General features: G+C 49.9%; 1 protein-coding gene across 1 annotated transcript in view; it reads left to right on the plus strand.

The window, feature by feature from the left end:
* LOC144101219 (uncharacterized) overlaps positions 1 to 23,133 on the plus strand; it is a 337,728-nt gene that overhangs the window by 211,536 nt on the left and 103,059 nt on the right. Inside the window, exon 3 of the mRNA XM_077634326.1 lies at positions 20,171 to 20,202. Coding sequence (XP_077490452.1) covers positions 20,171 to 20,202 — 32 coding nt within the window. The remainder of the gene's footprint in view (positions 1 to 20,170; positions 20,203 to 23,133) is intronic.

Here is a 23,133-nt window from a genome sequence, read left to right on the forward strand (position 1 = left end):
AATACTGGAAACGTTGTTAGCGAATCTGCCTTGTGTTGTCGTAGGTGGGGCATCAGATTGCTAGTCTTGGAACAAGCAACATGAGCACAGGACAAATCCTCTATTCACTGAAATTATCAAAATTAGCATGCATTATAATTTGCGGAGATCGAATTAGTTTCGGTCAAGTTTTTTATCCATCAGAAGACATCCGTGTTCTAGTTTCGACTTCTTGGACAATATATTCTTGTACTTCTCAAGATTGGTCGAGCAGCCTTCCGACCATTTCTCTGCCGAACTTTTTACACTGAAACAAATAATTAGAAGTAAGTCACCACGCTGCATGCTACCCGCTGCTTTGCGGTAGATGTGTCCGTGAACACTATTAGCAATATTAATGCGAAAGCATTATTTGGCTCATCGTCAACGAAACTCGCTGTTGTCGTCCACACGAAACGGTCCGAGAACTCCAATGGCGTCACCGTGGCCCCAGACTGCTCGCTGAAAAGCTGGGCTGTGCCATAAGATTACAAGTTCAGAGATTCAACAGAGAACCCAATAATGTATATATAGACACCAAACGGCCTTTAGGTCAAATGCCTGTAGACTGAAGGCCTTCGGGTCCAATACGTTTACTCTAAAGGCATTTAGGGAAAACGCGTTTGACATAAAGGCCTTCACCTAACGGCCTTTGACCTAAAAGCCTTCAACAAAAGGCCTTTGAAACATTTAACAAGTAGCCCACGATGAGACACAAAGCCTTCGCATTCACAGCATGCAATTCAAGTGCCCTCCGTAATCTTCGCCTCTTAGGCTAAATTGAAGAGTAGGATGGCCGTTAAAGCGGGCCCAGCATTCGCAGTTTTTGCTCTATAATTATCGCATTCACTGTGTGGTTAAATAAATATTGCCGTGTAAATTATCCCACGGCATCTACGGTGCTTTTCGACGCAACGCGCGTGAAGGAATGGCTGTTCATGCGTTGACCTCCCTCACTGTAAGAACATTTTAACGGCGTTCAGCTGCTGGCCCGAAAGACGCAGGTTCGATCCCAGCCGCGGCGGTCGAATTTCGATGGAGGCGAAATTCTAGAGGCCCGTGTACTGTGCGATCTCAGTGCACGTTAAAGAACCCCAGGTGGTCGAAATTTCCGGAGCCCTTCACTACGGCGTCCCTCATGGAGTGAGTCGCTTTGGGACGTTAAACCCCCATAAACCAAAAAAACATTTTAAGTAATTTGAGCCAATCAGGTGTTTACACGCGTAAGTTCAGACTAGTTCAAGCTTAGCGCAGAAACTTTCTAAACGTACGTGTTGCGTGTTTATGTGCACGTGCCATGCCTGCGTGTGTTGTTTGCAAATCATCGCGCGCGTGTTGTTTATTGTATGATTTGAGCTAAGGATCGAAGTCTGCGGAACGACAGTGCCGCGGCTGGCGCAAGGCGCGAAATCTTTTGGGGGATATTGCAGAGGGCCTTCTTTTGCCGGGCTGTGGGCTCAGCTTTGGTGATTGAGCTTGATGGGCTCAACGTTGCCAGCACAGATCCCTCTCCATCCTGTACATTCAAACAACTTCCGTTCACTGGGTAACAAGGTAGCGGTTGTAGCGTTACCTGTATAGACTGTGTTATTATTAATTAACCGTTTTTATGCAATATGCTGCAACATATAAACTGATGTACACAGACTGCTTACGGAATCACCAGATTTATAGTAATGTTGCGCCATTTTGGACATCGGCGTTTTGATTTCAGCGTTTGTGTCGAGAGCTCTAGCGATCCCGTTTCACTGTTTTACTATTGGGCATCCATTCGGACTCTATAGCATATGCGATGTCTGCACCTTTAGTAACTAACTAATAAACTGAAACCAAAGTAATTTTATTTAGAGCGGCGAACTGGGTGACTTGCTGTTGGAAAGAACTCTTAAGATATAACGCAATTTGACGACACAAGCGCTTATGTCGTCTGCTTCCTGCACTGTTTCAAGTATGAATATCGCAAATGGTTTTTAGTCTGTTGCAGGAAGATCACAAAGTCTGGTTTCTCTACTGACTTGCAATTTACAGTTAGCGCATCGATACTCCGCTCTCAATTCAGTGACAAGTATAGTACTCTTGGGTTGTCTGTTCGCCGCCAATATTTGTACGAGCGGCGACGTCTCAACCAAATGGGGAGTATGAAGTTCCGTCTCTAGCCAGGCGTCATCATCGCTGCGTGCGCAGTATCCAACCGAAAACTTTGTTGTTTGAGTTTACCAGGAGAAAATAAGGAATAAGGGAGGTGTGAAGATGGGGTGGCAACATTTTTTTGGTGGGTGGTCGGCGCCGTTTATTTTTTGTCACATACCGTCCCGACCAGACGGGCTTCCGTCAAACCCTTGACGTGGAAGAAGAGAGGCGGGCGCTAACGACAGCTCCGACATACGCGCCTTCCGTTCGGAGGCGTTCAAACCATCGCCACGAGGAGCTGCTTCGCGCAATCCTGCAAGGCCTCTCGCGGTCAGGTTTCTCGCGTCATCAAACCGAATTTGTCCGGGGCGCCGCGCAGCGCCTCATTAAATAAGAAGGTGGCGTGTTTGCACAACTGACTTCACTAGAGACAAGGGATTGCGTGCCGTTTCTGTTCGAAGCAACGCGCGTGGAAAAAGAAGGCGCGAACGTCCCAGCCGACCAGCTGGCTTGCTGCATATTTATTCGGAACGGAAAGCGAACAGGAGGCAGTGGCGGAAGTCAAGAAAAGGAACAGAGCACCAGAAGGGGGGGGGGGGGGGGGGCAGTTATCGGCACACTTCTCTCGCCTCTGCCGTGTCTGCAAGAACCGCGGCCGGGAAGTGTTTGCTTCGGGAAGCAGTTGACTGCCGCCGGCGCTGGCGCGTGTTCGCGTGACGCGCGGGGAAATCCGACGTCGACTCCTGGGAACGGCGCCAGGTGCGGGCGGACGTTCGCGGGCCGAGAGCGCCGGGCACCTTCGATGGAGAACGTTTCCAAGTCTGGCTCCTTCACATCTGTCCTCCTTCCCCTCACCCACGTCATTTTTTTTCAAGGTCATATTCTGCCAGTGCCTTGGTCGCTCGCAGATGGTCGTTCCCTAGCCGCCCCTGGCTTCTATCGCCGCAGGAGGTATCGAAACCCCGCGTTGTGAGGCAGATGTGTTCATGCTGGTTGGGCTAGATTACACGATTTCGCTAATCATCATGACGTTGGCTTGTGTCCTCTGTTCGTTACTTCTTTTTTTCCGACTCAGCGAAGTTAGGTCAGCGGTATGAAGGTTCTTCGCGGAAACCGAATGAACAAACTGCAGTTGAACGAGAACGTTGTTGCTGGGAGTCGCAGTTATCTTACTAGCACCAGCAGATACATGCTGCATGATCAAAGAAAAATACAACAGGCTGATTATTGTAATTTAGCTTCCTCCTTCATTTGTTAGGGATTCAATGCATTGAGATTTTGCTCAGCGCGCACCTCTAAAACGGGGAAGCGGGATACGGGCGCATTTATGCACGGTTCCTGCGCTTCTTGCATGAGAAGGCAACGTCGCTACTGCGCATGAAAACAAGAGTGTTGCTTTAATAAACGGACAACTTTGTTTGACGCCCAGGAATGTGGCTCGAACATGCACCGCGCCTACGATTTGCATAGCAGCAGTGTTTGCTTGGGGGCTAGTTGGTTCATGTTTTCAAGGCGGAATTCTTTTTAGCGCAACACAGAACAAGACAGGCGCCTGTCTTCTGTCTTGTCCCCTTTCTGTGTTGCGCTAAAAAGAATTCCGCCTTGAATACGATTTGCGCGCAAGAATTATTTCTATCAATAGAAATGAAATTATGAGAGAAAATTTTAATGATTTAAATTTTAAAAAATGGTAGAGCACTGCAGTCTACTGCATTTGTGTTTGAATATCAGCTACTTTTTTTGCAAGTCATCGTTGTCACGTGACCCTTATCATGTGCCGCTTGTATTCAGTAGGGCAACTTTTTTAGCAAGTCACTGTTGTCACGTGACACTTATTCCCAACACACTTTACCGTCGTGCACATCACAACGCGTTCACTTCGTGCCCCTCAAGCGCGCTTCAACCAACTACCCTTCGTGACGCATGCGCCTGTAAAACGGCAGGGTAGAAAAGTGTTTTTCTCGTAATTGGCAACCATCCTGCGCACGGACCGGGAAATTTTACTGCTGGGAGTTCTCAATTGTGTATGTAACCATGGGGATCGATCAGTGTAGCACGGACGTTATTACGCAAGTTCTGCTGTTCTCACCGACTTATTTTGTGAGCACGACCTTTTGACATTGACCGAATGAAAAGCGATATAGTAATACATTTCATGCATTTACAATCCTCTTGGAATGCTCAACCCGACAGGATTTACGTTACTGCTGGCGCATTACCCGCAGTGCATGGATATTGGGGGAAGCCGATATTTTCCAGCGACCACTGCATGATGTCTGTCCAGATAGGAAGGTGCACTCGGCCCCTTCTCCAACCGCGGTGGGAGCTACGGAAGCTAAATAATTCCCCCCTCTCGGACGAAATTTTTTCAGATCGCTGTATCTGCTTGCTTCAAAGATACGTGGGAACATGCAGACCTCTCAGTATTTCAAAAGTGCGATATTTTCAAAAAGGAGGTTAAGAATCTTGCCATTGAAGCATCATCACGGATCACATTTTTGAAGCGCCTTCACCTTCGTGAATTGAAGCGCGCCCTGAGTGAATTACATGAGTTGGAAAGAATTGCTCCGGGATCGTATCTTGGTGATATCAACAATATTAAAGCGCAGTTTCGACAGTTTCTCACCGCAGCGGCGGCCAAGTGGCTGAGCATCCGCCTCGCATGCGGGAGGTGCGGGGTTCGATCCCCACTGCCGTCGGGTACCCACCGGTGATACAATGGGTACAAGCTTTCCCCTGGTCTGGTGTTCGGCTTATTTAAGGTGAAATGCTTGGGAAATGGGTCTTTGACTCCACCTTGAGTAGGAGAAGAAACTTTGTGCCATGGCGCTCTTTCGCCATAGATGCCTTTGCGCCATAAAACTCCATAATCACTATCACCACGACAGTTTCGCGGAGAAAAATATCAGGTTGCCTTGATTAGGTCGTGAACGCGGGGGTTCTTTAATGAACAACCGTCTCGCCCGGCGTTTAATTATGAAGGGCAGGCTGCTTTTTCTAATGAGGTTTTAGAAATTCGTAGCGGAAGTGATGCGTACACTGACACGCCAGGTATTCTTGGTGCTTTCTTTAACTATTATATGCGGCTCTTTGGTGGCAGTTGTAACCCGATCAGTAATTCCGATTTCAGTCACTTAAAACAAGCATTTCCTCGTCTTGAAGATGAGCAGCGTGCAGTCATTGAGGGGTCTATTGCTTTAGATGAGGTCAAATTGGCCATTTCTTCTCTACAGGGCCAGAAGTCTCCTGGCCCAGACGGTCGAAGTAGTGAGCTCTGTAAAGCGTTTATGCTTAGCTCATCACCTGCCTTGTTGGAAGTTTTAAGTGCAGCTTATGACACGGGCTTTTTGCCTCCCACGTTCTAGACTGGTCACACCATACTAATCCCGAAAAGCACGAACGCTGATCGGTTGAAAACTGTTGAAGGGAATCGTCCGATATTCTTATGCAACGTGGATTATAAGATATTTGCGAGGGTTCTTTCTTCTCCTGTGCAGGTTGTGGGATTAGATTTATAAGGGCCGCCCCAAGTGCGCGGAATCAAAGACCGTGGTTTTCAAAACGATATCCACATCACACGTTCTGTGTCAGAGACAGTGTCAGATGAGGTCAGTCAAGTGGCTCTTATTCATATTGATCTGGCAAATGCTTTTGATAAGGTGCGTCATGATTTTTTGTTTGCTGAATTAGAGAACTCAAACATTGGCGATGTCGGGCTTAAAGACACATAACTATGTTATAAAGCGGCTGCTACAAGACCGACTGTTAATCAAAAGTTTACCAAACCTATTCCACTTAAAACATCTGTTCGACAGGGCTGGCCGCTATCACCTTTGTTATTCGCTTTATATATTGGACCCCTATGTCGTAGTATCATCAAGAACACAGCAATTCGTGGCTTCTCACCATCGAAATGTGGAATTAAAATTTTGTCTTATGCTGATGACGTTGCCCTTTTCTGTTCTGGTACAAAGTATGCGCTCGAAGTTTTGCGCGTCACTTGGCAGTTTTGTGATAGTTCGGGTGCGTCTCTTAACCTTGATAAATCGAAGGGGTTGTGGGCAGGTCACTGGGGCGCAAAACCAAGTTTTTTTGGCGGCATCAGGTGAGACTAAAGATTTACAGTATTTTTGGGGTTCCCTTGCATCAGTATCGCAAGAGTGGGCCTCACTGGGATTCTCAGATCTGGTGAGTTAGGCGACAAACCCAGGCTTGGATGGGCAGGGAGCTGTCTCGGTTTGCACGAGCATAAGCTTGCAATGTTTTTTTTTTTGGTTTCGAAGGTTATATATGTCATGCAGGTGTTTCATTGTGCAAAGAAAAAAGTACAGACAGCGCATAGAATTGTGTGGCGCTCTCAGTGGGAGCGTATGCGTCGAGGCAATTTTCTCCCTCTGGAGGCTGGTGGAGCTGGTCTTCAGCACTTGTTCATAAGCTTGTTTCAAGGTTTTTCTTTTTTAGAACAGCAAACCATTCCTTCTTCCTAGCTGTGTTTAACAGACGATTAAGTGCTCATATGTCTATTCTGTTTGCTCCCACTGCCTATGCTCCCACTTTGTGGGGTTTTCTTAAAGAAGTCGCCGACACATTCCATTTCCCCACTGTACGGTTTTCCTTAGAATGCCTATACAATCTATCCAGAAGACAGATGGCAAAAGTTGTGACTGAGACGTTGTTTTCTGTACCGATGTATTGGCAGCCTTACATCTCCTTTCTAGACAGCAATGTATTTGAGCGGGTGTAACGGATGTGTGTTTACTCGGCCGCAAAGGCTTTCTTTTTTATCTCCTTTCTAGACAGCAATGTATTTGAGCGGGTGTAACGGATGTGTGTTTACTCGGCCGCAAAGGCTTTCTTTTTTAAGCTTCATACGTCGAACTTACCTGTCAAAAGTCAGCTTCGTGAAAAAGGGACTTTTTTGCCATGGTCTGTGAACTGTCGTTTGTGTCAGCATCCAGAAACTATTAATCATTGCTTAGTGTTTTGTCGTCAGGCCGTGTGTTTTGGGGCATTCTTCAACGGACTCTCAAAAAGGACATTGAGATTACGCCCAATACTATAAGATTTTTGCCTAAAATGGATGGTTCTAAGGTTCTATGTGAGATATTAGTGCTCATCGGACTGTTTAGACTGTGGAATAGCCGCATGACGGATCGGCACACACAGCCGCTACGTTCATCGAAGTCTCTGTTCAAAGAGCAGTGTGCTGTGGTGCGGGGGGTATATGCTGCGCAGGATCGACCTCCTGCCTGGCTGCCTTTACTCGATGCATTGTGTGTCTCCCGGAATGTTGATGTGCGGGCAAAGTGAGAGAAAAATGGTGGTGTGACTGCGTATGACGGTTTGCGGGATACGACCTGGTTAAATCGTGCTTGAAGCCTGCCAGGGTGGGTGTAACTCCATGCAATAAAAAAAAAATACTCTTGGGCCGTCTGCGTTGCGTGATTGCCTGGCACACAGGGATGCTTGGTTCGAACAGCAGTGCAGGCGAATTTCGTTCCTCGAATGGTCATTTTCGTGCGGACATGCTTTGATTTTTTTCCTCTAAATCACCTTCTTTGAATAATTAGTGAGGACATCTGACCGAGGTAAATGCATATGGTGTGAAACTATGTACAGATATTTCTATATCGTGCTGCTATAGGCACGCTAGAATCAACCACAGAGTGCTTCCATTTTCTAATGACGTTCAACCAAGGCCGTTGGCGTTGCTGACAGCGACTGATTTCATTGAATGATTAGAATCGAACTTATAGGATGACTGTAAATGCATTGTGACAATGCAGCAAAGCAAAATATGAAACTCATGCAGCACACGTCTCATCAAAGCAGAATTAGATACAGCGGAGCGGTACCGCATTCGAAAATAACCCGGAAAAACTCATCCATCATAGCCTGCAGATGCGCTACTTTCAAACGCGTTCGGTCAAAATTTACTCCACTATTCGACGCTCGAAACAAGTCATTCTTGTCGTCTGACGGGAGGCCTACCTTACTATCTCTGTTGGGCTGCACTGAAAGCACATCGCTTCGTTTCGGAAAAGTACGAGATGCAGGCATGACGCCTTGGGGGGGGGGGGGGGGGGGGTGCTTTTTTCTCGTCAGTCGAAGTTTCCGATGACACAGCATCGTCTCTTTCTTCTGCCAATGGCACGGAGCGGGTGCCGACAGCAACGCTGGCGAAACCGCCGCGCAGTGCTGCTGGCAAAATGACACCGTCACGGACAAGAAAAAGAAAATGCAAACGAAGGCAAGGAAAGCAAGGGCTGCAAGACGAGGCGCACAGGCGTCCTTTTGTGAACAGCCTCATACACTGGCGCGAGCGCTCGAATTTCACCATTTTACATCTCTTTACGGAACTACGCGTTTGACTCCAGCAGAACGAGGGAAAAAGAAAAAGTAGTACCGCTGAAAAAGGAAATATGCTTGAGGAATCGGTTTTCCCTGCTGACTTGTGTTTCGACGTTTATTAAGTTTCATTTTTTTTTTCTCAACGACGCGCTGCCGCGGATGAGTCGTGTCTTGTTCTTCGAGCCCAGTGCTGCTTCTCCTTTTCCCGAACGAGCGTGCCGGAGGGGCGCAGGGGGAGGGCGGCTACGAAAAGAGAGAGTGTGTCAAAGTGTTCCGATCAGGCTCTTGAAAAATCCAGCGCGCACGTACCACGATGCTCGCTTCGTTTTTCCTTTCTTCTATCGCTCTCGTCTCGCCTCAATGACACGGTTTCCAGCCCTGGCGGCATCTTTCACTTGTAACTCTGCTTCCTACTTACAGCTTCGTTTGTTCTCTTTTCGACACTTCTGCTTCGCGCCGTCAGTGTTTAGTTGAGCGCAGCGTCGCTTCAGAAGCAGCTGGCGGCGGCTCGGAAAAGGGAGCGGCGAAAGATACAAGGCGGCGCTGCGCTCGCGCTTTCCACCCCCTCCTTTTCTTCTTCTTCCTTCCCCATTTGGCCTTCTCCCTTGTTTCGTCCTCCGCATGGCGACGGCCGTGTTCTCGTTTGATTATCCCCCCGCGCATCATGTCGCAGGAATTGCCTTCGAGGAACGGTAACGGGAACAAAGCAAAGAAAGCGGACAGGCGGAGGCAGGAGAAATGTGCCGACTAAAGAAGAGCAGGCAGAAATACCGCGCCCCGGCGAAACTATCGCGACAGAGAAATGAAGCAGCACTCGTTGGCTGAAGCGGGAGAAAGCGGCCCAGCCGAGCCCCGCTGTTCGATACCATCAGTGTTGCTCCTGGTCCCTTCTCCCGCTTCCTTCGCCTAAATTGGCGGCCGCGCAAGCCAATCTCAATTTTCGGTGTGTTCGTTCGCAGGCGACGCCGGCAGGGCTCTCTGCTCGGCGACAATCTAAAAGGATGAAAGCTATTCGCTGGCGCGCGGTTTTAAGACTTTGCAGCGGCGGAAGATGAGCAATCCCCTAGCCCGACCTTTGGCGCGTGCGTGGCGCCCGTCCAGGGCTTCCTTTTCTCGGGAGGCGTAGTAACCCGCGACTGGCCCGGCACTCACGCGGATGGATCGGTGTCGTGTGTGCGTGCATGTGTTCAGTGTACCCCACTTCTTTACACTTGGGAAACAAAGTTTGAGGCCAGCGGGACCCGGTGTGTGTGCCACGCTCTTCTGCCTCTCGGAACCTACGAGCTCTCAAGGATCTGACTATGATGACTTCGCGCGGACCCTCATTCTGGTCTACGTCGTCTAAGAGAGGTTACTCCGTCCTGATGGATTTACTGGGATGTAGCTCGGCCGTTTTCGCAATACCCGCTCTCGAGGACCCAGGGCCGCTATTAGGGTATACGTTTCCTCTCCTTCGTTCGAGCGAAGGAATTACATCAGTACGCGCACTTCTCAAGATCGCATAGCGGTGGGCGCCTATAGCAGGGGCTTCAGTAATCGTTTAAAAGGCAAGCTTAGACTGATTATTTTTTTCCCACGCTCATCGATGTCTTTTCTCGGCGTGGACTTGGGCTGATACCCATACAGCGCAGCATAGAAGTACTATGGCGAAACAGATTATAATTAAAGAGAAGCGAAAGCCCCTCCTGCCGTGGCTGTTCTTTATTTGTAGTGTCTCGCCACGAGCAGACCTGCTACCTGCACTCCAGCTAAACCTGCTTCTGGGGACCTTTGTGCCGCTGACTACGTGTCTGCACTGTGGATCTGCTTATACATGGCTTGTGCGCCGTAGATTTGCGAATTGAGAAACTTAATTATCCCGGTTTAATTATGAACCCAGTTATGTTCGCAAGTTTTCGGAACATTCCTTGATACTGCACAGCGAAGAGGTAATGAATTTTTTTTGGCAGGAGGCACTGCGCGCTCATTTAGCACGAAAGGAAAACGGTCTGTTTTCGTCCGCCCCTTTTTTCCGCGAACTAGGTTTTGCTTTTGTGCCTTTGCCGAAGAGTGGAAGATGAGAAAACCGAAGACGTACGTAACCAGATGCGCCGACAAGAACAAGCATGATTACTAAGGTAAGATAAGATGAAAGTGCGGCTGTTCGCGGAGAACGCCAAGTTCAAGACTAATAAGGCTTCCGGTTTTAACAGCGCCAAAATTTTCATCCTTAAGGCTTTTTATGAACTGAAAAAAAAAAATAATATGCGCAAGCGTGCACAGACACAAAAATGACTTTTTTTTTTTGCCTTGCAAACAAGGAAGGAGACGTTGAACTCAGATTTTTTTTTTTAATAGAACATGAGCAGTAGCATAATTAGCAGATGTTGGGATCGCATGCTTCGGTACTGTGGCTGGCGTAAAAGAACACTTTCATCTGCACCGGAACCGGACGGCTTCTACTAAAAAGGCGGATAAGGTTCTTGGCTTCCAATAAAGAAAGTCTTTGACTTCGCTTTTAAGTCTCCTCAGAGGGAACTGGAGCAGGATCTGCTTTTGGAAAAGAAAAATACAGCTGAATTTCGGAAGGGAATACTGCACAAGAATGGTGGATCTGAAGTACATAGAAAACAAATGCTTGCGTCACTCATTCTGGTAGTACACATTTTCCTCTGCTACACTGTCGGGCAGTTTTTCAACAACAACAACAACAACAACAAAACAGGTGAAAATGTGTAGTATGGAAAACCCATATAATTTGTCAATTGAAAATATCAATGCACTCAATGAAAAAATAATTTTATCAACCCGCACACAAACATATAAGAAGTCGTACGCAGGCAAATCTGTTTTCTTGCTTTCTGGCATAATAAATCACGCGCAGTACGTCCGAGGGATAAGAGTTAAAATATGCCATAAATAATTGTACTGAATCACGCACGCATGCTCGCGCACTCTCTCTCTTGTATGCTGGCTTAAACTGCACGGATTTTCGGTTTCGTAAGCAACAACAGCAAAAGAAAATGAATTCAAAATATTATCCTAGACAAAAATTGGAGGAGGAACCACCACGCTACATAAAATCTGTACAAATTTTTGTGGTTTCCGGGATAACGCATCCTTTGCAACTTTTCTTAAAAATAGTTTTTTTTTAACATTTTGCGCTTCGAAGGTATTCAAGCAAATAGACATGCGGTCGCTGCAGCATATTTAAGCTACGGTTGGTATGAGAAAAATGTATAAACCAGTAGTTTCCTTTCCTGATAGAATAAGTCTTTCTACAAGTTTTGTATACCTTTGTTCGTAAAGTTTCGAGACTGATTTATTTTCTTCTCTAGAAATGATTCCCCAAAACATATGTGTAGCGCCATCTTTTCGTGCTAGCCTGAGCTATTTATTTTAACTGCTGTGGCAGCCGCTAGATGACAAAGCATGTAGAAAAATACGTTGTCAATAGCCGCCCGCGCATTCTACTGTGAGTGAATGTGGAGACATGGACGTCCACCTCGATCAGCGTGTAAACATGAAATTCCATGTGAAGCATGGCAAGACAGCCACACAGACGTATGAGCTCCTTCGTGACACTTTCGGAAACGGCACGTTATCGTGGGCCCGAGTTTTCGAGTGGCACAAGAGGTTCGTTTCGGAGAGAACGTCGGTAAAAGCCGACACAAGGCAGCGGCGCCCTCCAACCTCACGGAATGTAAACAACGTGGCTCGGATCAGGGAAATGGTACAGCAAGACCACACCATTACAGTCCGCATGCTATCAGATGCTCTCGCCATTAGTAAGAGAACATGCCACCAAATTTTGCGTGAGAACTTGGGGAAACGAAAACTGAGTGCCAGACTTGTGCTGCACTCCCTCACAGAAGACCAGAAGGACACGCGGGCATCAGTGAGCGCTGATTTGCTCTCCGAGGCAGAGAAGGATGCTGCATTCGTCGCCAGCATCATTGCTGAAGAAGAATTATGCTGTTTCCAATACGATCCTCAAACAAAGAGGCAGAGCGCCGAATGGCGGTCCACAACATTTCCGGCGTCGAGAAAGGTGCGGCGACAGAAGACCAAAACAAAGACGATGCTGATAGTTTTTTTTTTCGATGCCAGAGGCGTCGTACACTACGAGTTGGTCCCACAAGGGCAGACGGTGAATCAGGAGTTTTATATCCGCGTGCCCCAGCACATGCGTGATGCACTGCGATGCCGTCGCCCTGACTTATGGGCATCTGGACAATGGAGCCTTCTCCACGATAACGCAAGCCCGCACACTGCTCTCAGCGTAACAAAAATTCTCGCCAAGCACAGCATTACTGTACTTCTCTATCCGCCATACTCGCCTGACCTCTCTCCTTGCGATTTTTTCCTGTTTCCTCGTGTGAAGAGAGCCCTAAAAGATTGCTGGATGCGGAGCGTGGAGGCCACCCAAGACGCCACGACAAAGGAGCTCACAGCCCTGCCAAAAGAAGCGTTTTCCAACTGTTTCCAAGACCTCAAGAAGCGTTGTGAGCTGTGTATATATACTGCGAGGGAGACTCTTTCGAAGGGGTGTTGCACAAATGATTTCAATGTTGCACGCATTTTTTTAACGGACTCAGTCTCGGAACTTTACGGACAAATGTTACTTGTCCTAAAAAAATTGCTACTGTAATATCCTAAACTTTGTTTCTATTTTATAATAGCATTATATTTGCGGAACTGCTGTATTGGGGGAGGGGGCACTAAGTCAGGGATATAGTTATCTTGTATGATCGCGATGTTGAGTATATGCCACGCCACGAATATCTTTTTGTCTACTTTTGCCTATTGTTAGTCTGAAATGTTCGTATTCATATAAGGCTGTGGTAACTGTTATCAGGTGCGAAGATGAAATTATAACGAATTAGTGGAATTATAAGTTCAAGAATTTCTCGTACCACAAGCTCTTGCTGCGTTCCGTGCCACGCAGCCAACATGTGCGCTGAAATTTAGGCGTTGACGGAAGCTTGCCCGCCCTTTAAGGTCTCTCTCTTTTCTTTTTTGCAGCGTGCAGCTTCCGTGCTTGTACGTTCTTTCATTTGTAGCCCCTGCTAAGAAAATGGAAGCCAGAAAATAAATCGTGCGTTTCTACTAAGATACTAAGGGGGCCGACAGTAGACATCACAGTGCGTTAAACTGAACGGAAAAAGAACGGTCGCCTTCCCTCTTTAACCGGCGGCTCCTGATCAAACCCAACACACAGGGCACGCCTTCAAACTACGTTCAAGTTAAAGAAAGAGGGAGAGAGCTAACAGAAAAGCACGGTTTCATTATTGGCGTGCTGTGGAAAAAAAGTTCGGACTTTAAAGTTTCTGGTTTCTTACGTAGAGCTGCAAATGGGCTTTTCGTTCTGCTTTGGCAGGTGCCTCAGCCGCGGGAGCTTCGTGCCGTTCCTTTGCACCGTCCTTTCGTTCCCTTCGCTGGCGCGGTTGGTGCTTCAGCATCCGCCATTCGTTGCCTCTTTAATGAGTTTCTTTCGTCTGCCGTTTTCATAGCCTTTCGCGGTTCCCTCAGCCACGTGCTTCGACGCAAATTAGGGTCGTTCAGAGCAGCTGTGAGGAGGAGCGCTTCCTTACTGCAGCAGGATACCTTCCTTACCTGCAGCACTGCTCGGTTGCCGGCCAGGCGCATGCACTGACACCGACTTTGCGCAGTTCGCCCGTTATTAGTCTGTTTCTTTTCCCGCCACCAGGCGCGCTTGTTGCCCTGTCGCAGCACGGGACAAAGCACGCGTTTTCTCTTTGTTTGTTTTTTACTACATACTCCCTCTGTTCGTGTCATCCCGCAGGAAGAGGGTTGGTTTCAGAGTTTGCAACGAAGGGTGCGCGTTTCTTATTTTCAGCACAAAAAATTTTGTCTTTAACACTCTTACGGCATCACATTAGGCTTGTTTCTTTTGGCCGGCGGTTTCTCTCGGTTGAGTTTATTCTGCAGGCAGCAGCGCAAGTTGTCTTCGTGTCTGGGGCGTGTTCATTAATAATAAAGTAGTTTATTTTTAAATGAATGTTGGATCTATCTGCGTCATAGTTAGCTGGCTCATTGCGTCGCAACCACTTTGGCACAATGTTTGAGGACATAAATCCCTGTTTACTGTATTGCCTTGCTTTTATTCATTCATTCGTTTCGAACGGTGGTGAGAACTATGTTATGCACTCGTTTAAAAAAAAGTTAGCTTTGGCGTGGCTTGTCGCAGTAGACTATAGCTTTACGAGAGCATGGCTCATGTTCAGGTTATTTCACTACCGCCGTCTGGTAATGAATGGAATATTTATAATTATAAAACAAAGCAGCACCGAACAGGCAGGAACGAGGAAGGGCTGAACAAAAGAGTTGCCTCTGTCGTCGTCTGTTTTGCACTGCTGCGGTAACAACAAGCCCGCCTTTCGGTTCGTCTGTATTACTATTTCAGTGCTAATTTCAAGCCATGTTACTGTACGACGGCCGCTGGCAAAGTTCGGTTTGTAGCCAAAGCTTTTGCACTGAAAGCCGACTCTGACCGTGCCCGTGCTGCCAAATAGAATTTTCTTTAGCCTAATTGAGCGTGAATACTAATTATGAAGGCGCGTGCAAATAAACTTCCGACGAGAAAATAATTACAGGCGCCAGTGCGGAAATATTGCATTACTCGCTAACTGCGCACAAAAGGAGAGACGGAGCCCAGCATGGGAACTTGGCTCGCGACGTTTTCAAATGCTATTATTTTCCACTTTACGCACAGCGTGTCTTTGCATACGCTAATTAACCGCCTGCAGCAACGTCCTTCGTGGCGACAATTTATTGTGAAAAGTTTGCCTGCGGATGTGCACACATTGCTGCGACTAACCGAAGAAATATCGAAGCAGAAACGTCGCGCTTCCGGACCGAGCTGGCGGGAAAAACACAGCGAGCGAAAAGTGGGCGAAGCTGCAGCGGCGCTGCGTTGCACAGCGTCAGGTGCGGCCGACAGTAACGATTTGTCCCTGCGCTGCAAGTGCGCGGGAAACGAGCAGCTCGCTGCGCCTGTCGCACTTTCTTGTTCCGCCGCCGCGGCGTCGAGTCGGCGAGAAAAGGGGGGGGGGGGGGGGGGGGCGGCTTCATTGTTGCGCCGTGCAAAGAAAGCGACGCCCAGAGGTAAGCCCTTCACGCTTGCTTGCACCTGCACGAAGTACACAGCATCTGCGGGTGTTCGGCGCGCGGCTCTCTCGTGCAGTTCGGTTCACGCGAGGAGAAAGAAAGGAGATGAGAGAGAGTAATTCTGTTTTCGTTTTTCCTCGTGTAATACCCCTGTTAGGGGCATTTGAGGGGTTCAGTAAATGAATAAGTAATTTCCATTGTCGGTTAGTATTCTCCTTTTTTACGCGTCGTCTTTCCGCTTGCTGTTGGAACGAGCTGGAAAGAAGCGCGTGTGTCGGCAGCCGACGGCGCACGTGGTCTGTGTGTATGTGTATACGCACGTGAAGGCGCTCGGTGTCGCGATTGGCTCTATAGGATTTGCGAGCCTCGGGGAAGCGACACTGACGGGTGCCGGGGCGGAGAAGGCGGAGCGAAAGGAACTGTCCGCCGAGAGACGACATTGAGGCCAAGGTCTGCGGCTTTGGGCTGTTCATCCGGATGGGAGAGCAGCGCCTAATAGGGCGTGGGAGGCTTTTCCCTATCAACGGTATCGCGTGCGCCGGCGACGGCCCCGTCTGTCGCTGTGAGCACCTCCGCAAACCCGCCGCCGCAGAGGAGATGGTAAACAGCGCAGCTCGCTTTTTACGTGGCTACCCGTTTGCCGCACGCGTGTTTACCGGGCTTCTATCGGAGGCTTTCCGCTGAGTTGTGCCTGCTTTCTCCGACTCGAGGAATACGGGTCGCCGAACTGGAGACGAAGCCGCGTCTTCCGAGGTAAAATTGGCGCGAAACGAGACAGACGCGGGCGGTTCTGCATTTCGTGCAGTCCCGTGTGGTACAGAAGTGGCGCGCTTCACTTGTGAGCGCTTCGGACAGTGGAAGGAAACACTGCAGTGCATGAGCTACCAGGTGTGCCTATTCAATTGGCTGTCTCTCATTCAAGTCTCTCTGTGCCCGGCTCCGCTCCACATTCGCTGCTCTTAATCTTTGTCGTGAAATGCTGCCTCGCGTAGTGGGATGGCATCGTGTGCCGGTGCCCCTAGTGGAACGGCAAGCTGGTGAGGTGCATTCGGGAAAACGTTGTTCTTGCGGAGGCTTTTTTTCCTGGTGTATAAATGCGTCGCTGTCTTGGCAATGAGCCTCTTATTTCCCCCTAACAATAGGAGCAGCATCGGCCTCAATGACGCCTGGTTTTGTTCAGAAGCCTTGGCAGCGGCGGAGTTCGCGATTACACGTTTGGCAAAACGTGGACCTCGGCAGCTCTCCTATTGATCAAAACTAATAATTTAAGGAACGGCCATAATCCTTCACCTTGAAACATTCTTCGCTGGAAGCTCGGAAAACATCACCCCCAAGAAATTGCCAACTTCCTTTCTAGTCCGTTTGTACATTGTTAACAGCACGTCACTCGCCAGGAACGCAGCGAGAGGCAAAGTATAGTTCACGCCCCCTTCCGCGCGCCCGGCACGCGGCTGACCAATATGCCGGCGAAGTTTTTATTTTCTCGGAGTTGTGGCTTATTTCTGGGCTGGTAGTGGCCGCCACTGCTGTGCAGCCTTTATGTGGAGCGCTATGCCATCAGTTTAGCCACTTCGGGAGAGCCCTCATAGAAGTATAGTCGCTCCAGGCTCTTGCAGCTGCTGCCGTGCTCACGCGAGGACAGCTTCAGCGCCGAGAAGAAAAGCTTCGTTATTCATTACGCGATCGATGCAGTGGTACATTTACGCCATTAACGTACTGTTTTGCGCAGGTGTTTTGGGCCAGCTAGCGCGGTAATGGGTCGGCGTGTTACTGTCGAGCATGGCGCGAAGCGGCCGCTTAGTTAAAAGGTTGCGCGCGTGAGAAGCGCTGCCAACATGGAGGGCTGTGCAGCTGCAGCGGAGGAGCAAGAAACCTAAATGGACCGGGTCGCGAGGCCAATACGCAGACTGTATGGAAACGTTTAGAACAGCAAAACGGACAGAGAGAGAGAGAGAGAGAGAAAGCCCGGAGTGTCTGCCTTTGAGCGGAGCCTTCATTTATCCCCATTTGTGGTCTGAGAAGGGGGGGCTGATGCAGTCGGCGTTTAATGCGGCGGCGGAAGGCGGCCGTCGCTGAGTGCGGGCTAAACTGCGAGGGCAGCGGCGGCGTGTGTAGAAACGGCTCCATCAGCGCGCTCCGGACGGCCGGCTCCAGGGAAGGAAATGGCCAGCGATGGCGCGGCTCGCTCGTTGCCTTGGGGGCCCCTTGTTGGTGCCTTTGTTTTCAGCCGTAACCGCTGCCCCGTGCGCGGCTTCCCGGTCTCCAGCGGGGGCGATCCACTGGGTGGAACGGCCCATGCGCCGCCTGCACGTCTCGCCCGTGAGGGCGCATGCGGTTAAAGTGAGCGCACCGCCACTCCGCTCAAGAGTGGTGTTCCACGCCGTATATCTTCGAAGCTGGCTTATGCGCTGAATTAAGCCCCAACGGTAGCGAAGTGGCGACGCAGCCTATAGTGGCGTAGAGGCGGCTTGAAATTAGTTTAAAGCTGTCGCTGATTTTTCTTTCTTCGCTATTTGAAACCACATAGCGCAACCACTTGTATATAACTGGTAGGCGGGGCAGCGGTATTAATATTACTCCAAGAAGAAAATGGCTCAGAGGCGTCAACATAAAACCGTGGGTGCATTCGGGTGGAGATATATGCTGTTGTCCACTCGTTCTGGAGGGCACCATTTCTCGGTGGCACGCAACCTTGTGTGAGAAAACGTCCAGGGCCGGCACCACACAGGCGGGAATGAGCGCACTGCTGCGCCCGCTGGGGTACACCTCGTAAAGTGCAGCAGGGGGCTCCGTCGATAAAGCGCACTGCTTCCCCTTGACCCACTTTCATGTTTTGTGCTCCTTTCCTTGAAGTTTATTCGCATCAAGTACGAGGTGCACGATCAGGGGGGCATTCCAAAATAACGCGGCCCTGTGTAGCGCATCGTGACGACCCATATGTCGCGAAGGAACAGACCAAGGACCGCGTTTCTCGCATCCTTTGACGAGGAATAATTGTGCCAAAGAACAGGGTGTTAGAAATTTCAGGCGACTGCCATAGCTCTTATATCTGCTCTCCTTTTCATGAGAGATTCCTATCGGTTGGTGACTTTTGCCGCGTCTCTGGAAAAGGCGGGGCCATTCTCTCCCTTGCGATATGCATCTCCGTTCTTCGCGCGTGATATAGCGCTCGCCGCTGACACGCGGTGCCCCGATTATTGCGTCGACCGACGAAACGAGCGAAAGCAAACGGCTGGCAGAGGGCGTGGAGAGGTCAGCCCGCGGTAATTGGCAGCCCTACGCGCTGCCGCGGGGCCCCGGTGATAATTCTGATTAGTCCGGCAGCGCGCCCTCATGGAGCGGCCACAAAAATAGCACGATGATTAATGCAAATGAGCGCATAGCGTGCCATCGGCTGCGGGCGCCGCGGATCACGAGGAGGCCGGCGCGCGGTAAATCAGCCTCTTATCGCTGAAACCGCTACATCAGAATCCTTTTAGCGGCCACCGGGAAAAAAGCGGCCCCGCGAAAAGGCGGGGCCCCGCCGAGCGCGCGCCTATTCGGCGGCGTGTTTTGCTGCGCGTCGCCCCTTTCGGTGGCAGCGTCGGGCGCCACATTTTCCCGCCGTGACTGATCGAGCTGGGCGAAGGCAACCGCTGTGGCGATGACCAGTGTGTGCGGCTCTCTTGGACGAGCGGGCCTACGGGATGGATGGACAGGCTTTGTACACTTTCGCGCGGTCTCGAGGGAGCCGCCGCTCGACGGGGCGGACGCTTGGCCGCTGGGTGTCGCCACGCGCACGGTGCTCGCTCGGTCAGTGCGGCACCGGATCCCAAAGTGCCACAGCGAGTTGCCCCGAAACCGCTCCATTTGATTTGATACAGCTTGTGACAGGCTGGAGGACGGTCCCTTCGCGCGGAGGCCCTCACACATTCGCCACGCGACGCAGTCCTCGACTTGGTTCTTGCGAAGCGCTGTATTATAGCTATCGCAGCAAATGTGCACCAAGCGAGGGGAGTTCGTAAAACACTGAACAAGAGGAGAAAAGGAAACGCGCAAGAATACGGCGTATATATGTATGTAGCGGCGTGCAGTAGAGTCTGTCCCTACTGCGGGTTTAGCAGTTTTGCAGCAGTATAACTGAAGTGGCTGCCTGCTTCGTTGTTACGAATAAACCTGCCCGAGTAATTATCCACCGCGAATACTACTACTGCTTCTGTTGTCAGAGGCTGATAACCAGCGCGCTACTTGTTCCTCGCGGCGCCACTTAGCGAAACAAAACTATAATTTAAGAAAAAAGAAATTAAAGTTTACATTGTTAAGGTAATGGACTAAAGCCGATAATGGGTGTTACTGCACTCAGTTTTGTTCACTTTCGCAGTCAAGAGACGCGCTATTTTTGCCCCTTAATCTAGAATGGAGCTCGCAGACTGCTCAGTTTCCTCTTGGTTAACGAGATGACCACACTAGTTGTGCCACAGAAGCCGACGGATATACCAATATAATTCGTAGTTGTCTTCTTTGCGCAGAATTTGTGTGGGAGTCTGATGACTCATCATTTCTTTATTTTTTCTTCTTTCAGGTGAAAACGTAAGGCCACAAGCTGCCCCAAAAGTGAGTACGGATCGTCTTTCGTTTTCCTTCTTTTATTAGCGCATATCCATCGCTGCTTAGGGAAGAAATCTACTAGGAAGAAAATTGGATAAATCATGCAAGAAACTGCGATTTGCATCGCTGGTTTGCAGCTGTGAGGTATTTTTCTGCGCACGGACAGTAAGAGAAAGAGAAAACATTACAGAAAATTGGCAGTACTAAAGACAGTAGGCAGTCTAAATGGAACAAGGTATATTACAGATGATGCATTCGATTGAATTTTTTTTTATCCCTAGGTTGGGGAATAGTTCTTAGTGCACACCGATTTTCCGAGGCAGCCGAGCCACCGACGAGTTTAACAGGGAGCTTACTTGCGTTTGCGGTCTATATTTCACCAAGATTGGTTTTTCTCGGGGAAAAAAAAAACGAACAATTTCTTCAGATGAGCAGACGACCCAGGGGGCCATCATGTGCACGTCTACTTTTTAACGCGGGCGCAGACAGGATGAAACCGGCGAATGCAGTGATTAATAGTTGTTTTCCTGCGCAAAATGGGCGAACATGAGCCCCACTGAAAGGGCGAGCGGCCGGGGCGATCTTTCAGGACATCTCGAGACAACCTGCGCCACTTTTCCCGGGAGCAGGGGAGGAGGACCGAGGTGTACCCCCCCTCTTCCTTCTGCTCCCTGATGGGAGGAAAGGGGAGCGGAGATGAAAAACGGCCGAGCGAGACATATAGGGCCCGGCGGCCACGGCGCACCACCTGCGACCAGTGATTGGCCGCCAGCGCGCGAAGACCGGGCTACGTCACCGGCTTGACGGATGAGCAACTTCCCCGCGATTTCCTCGGCTACACGAGGCCTCTTTGGCCCCGCGGTGACTGGAGTCGGCCTCTGTTCCTCTTCCAGCGTCCCATGATGGGAACCTTGGCGGACGACCCGCCGCCGCGCGTCGCACCTTTCGCGAGGCGACCCCTCGCGATTTGCCTTCATCCGCGCGATTATTTTCGCCTTAATTCAGCCTCGGTCGCCGTAATTAACGGAAATTGGTTCCGAGCGTGAGGTACTGAGCCCGCAGGGTAGCCGCGCGAGGCCCCGAGGCTCTGACGCGCCCGGCTGACCGCCGGGAGTGGCGCAGTGCCTGCGTCGCTGCCAGCGCTGCCGACGCGGGCCCAGCGCTAGCCAACGCGACTGTTTTGGCCTCGTGCGACGGGCGCTCAGACGCGGCGCCGGAGGAGAAGCCGTCCAAGACACGTGTCCTCCTCTTTCGTCTCGCATGCAGTCTACTTTGCGTTGAGGCGTCAGGGCGCGCAAATTGAGTTCGCACCCTGTTTGCCGACGCGCCGCCCGTTCCCCTTCCATCTCGTCCCTCCTGCTTTGCGCCCTTCCCCCGGAGTGCCCCCCCCCCCTTTTTTTTGTCACTTTGTCCCTCTCGCGCTCTTGCTGATTGGATGATTGCGTGTCTCGGTCTCGCGTAGCTGCATTCATTGCGGTACGTTTGCTTGCTTTGTGCTTTCATTTTTTTTTATGTGCGTGTGTGTGGTATGTTTGGTTTTGCTCTTTCAGACGCGCAGTTTGGCTGCCATTTCGTGCCTCTTTTATGGTGGTGACCACTTTGTTGACATTTGCTCCGCAAACACGCAATCTACTTACTGACTCGAATAAGTGCTGAATGAGATTATCTCAGTTTTCGGGCAGGAAACGGTCATCTAGGAAGTCACCGCGCTGGTTCTGGACAGAAAATAGATAAGACGGCTGCGAGTATCGTATAATCGCTTGTGTGCGTTTCCGGGTGAGCTGAAAATTGCCGACAATAACGGGGCGTGCATTTTGCGAGAGTGGGTCGAAAGGTCCTTTTGAAGCCTCTCACTCCCGTATAATTTGCTGGCGTTCATGTTCGCGGCCTGCTCAAATAAAACACAAATTTATTGCCGACGATGTTCATGGCTTAAGCTGGTAAAAGCTGTGAAGTGTCATGCTTGAGGAAGCATCTGCAAAGTTAGGATGCCACTACTGCTTCTTGCGATATTTATGCATTTTTTTTCTCAAGTGATTGGGTCAGGTGCATTATTATGAACCAGGCAATAAAGTGTGCTTAGTTTTGGTTTATCTTCCTTCCTGATCGGCAAGATAAGTTGCGCTGTATCACTGCTGATCCCACGGCATCCTAAGGCTGGAGATGCTGGTTTCTTGGCCATCATGTTTTTCTGGTCGGGGAGCGCAGTGCAATTTTTACTTAAGTCTCGAGATTGTCAAGTTTGCGTGACAAATTCGACCCAGAGGGGAGAACATTTATCGCCTCCCCGAGACCACTGATAAGAAGGGCTGTTGAAAATGAAATACGACTGGGTGGTTTTGTTGACTCTTAGCTGTTACGAGTTCGCTTTCGTGCACGTGGGGACTGTGCTGACGAACAGCCGTTACAGAGCAGGAAGAACTGACAGAGCAGAAAATTACTGAGAAAAACCCAGCCATTGAATGGACTGGTTGGAAATTGATGCCATCGGCGCACAGTATCCTCGTTCGTCCTGCTGCACTTATACTACCTGGGTACTACCTGCCACTTATACTACCGTCGATAAAGGCGCCATTCGACTCAAGGCAGATCGGCCTGGTATATTTTTCATGGAGCGTGCATGATTAGATGGAAGCGTCACGCATTTTGTAGCGTGACTTATCGACGAAGTGCTCCTATTGGCAGGTATGCGAGCAATTCAAAGGGCAATGAGCCGCGCTTTTAGCAGCGCGTTCCGACCGGAGAGGTGCTTCGGTGGTTGCTGCGTCGCGAGGCATTCGGCGCGAAGAGACATAGGCAGCGTTTAACCAGAGGGAGAGCTTCGCCGCAGGACTCGCGTGTTACTCTATACACGGAGAGGATGTAAGGCGAGGCGATAAGCACGCACAACTCTGATGATTTCATCGGAAGGAAAATGGCCGTCACGTTCTTTCACCG

This window comes from Amblyomma americanum, chromosome 1 (genome assembly GCF_052857255.1).
Source record: "Amblyomma americanum isolate KBUSLIRL-KWMA chromosome 1, ASM5285725v1, whole genome shotgun sequence".
Taxonomy (NCBI): Eukaryota; Metazoa; Arthropoda; class Arachnida; order Ixodida; family Ixodidae; genus Amblyomma; species Amblyomma americanum.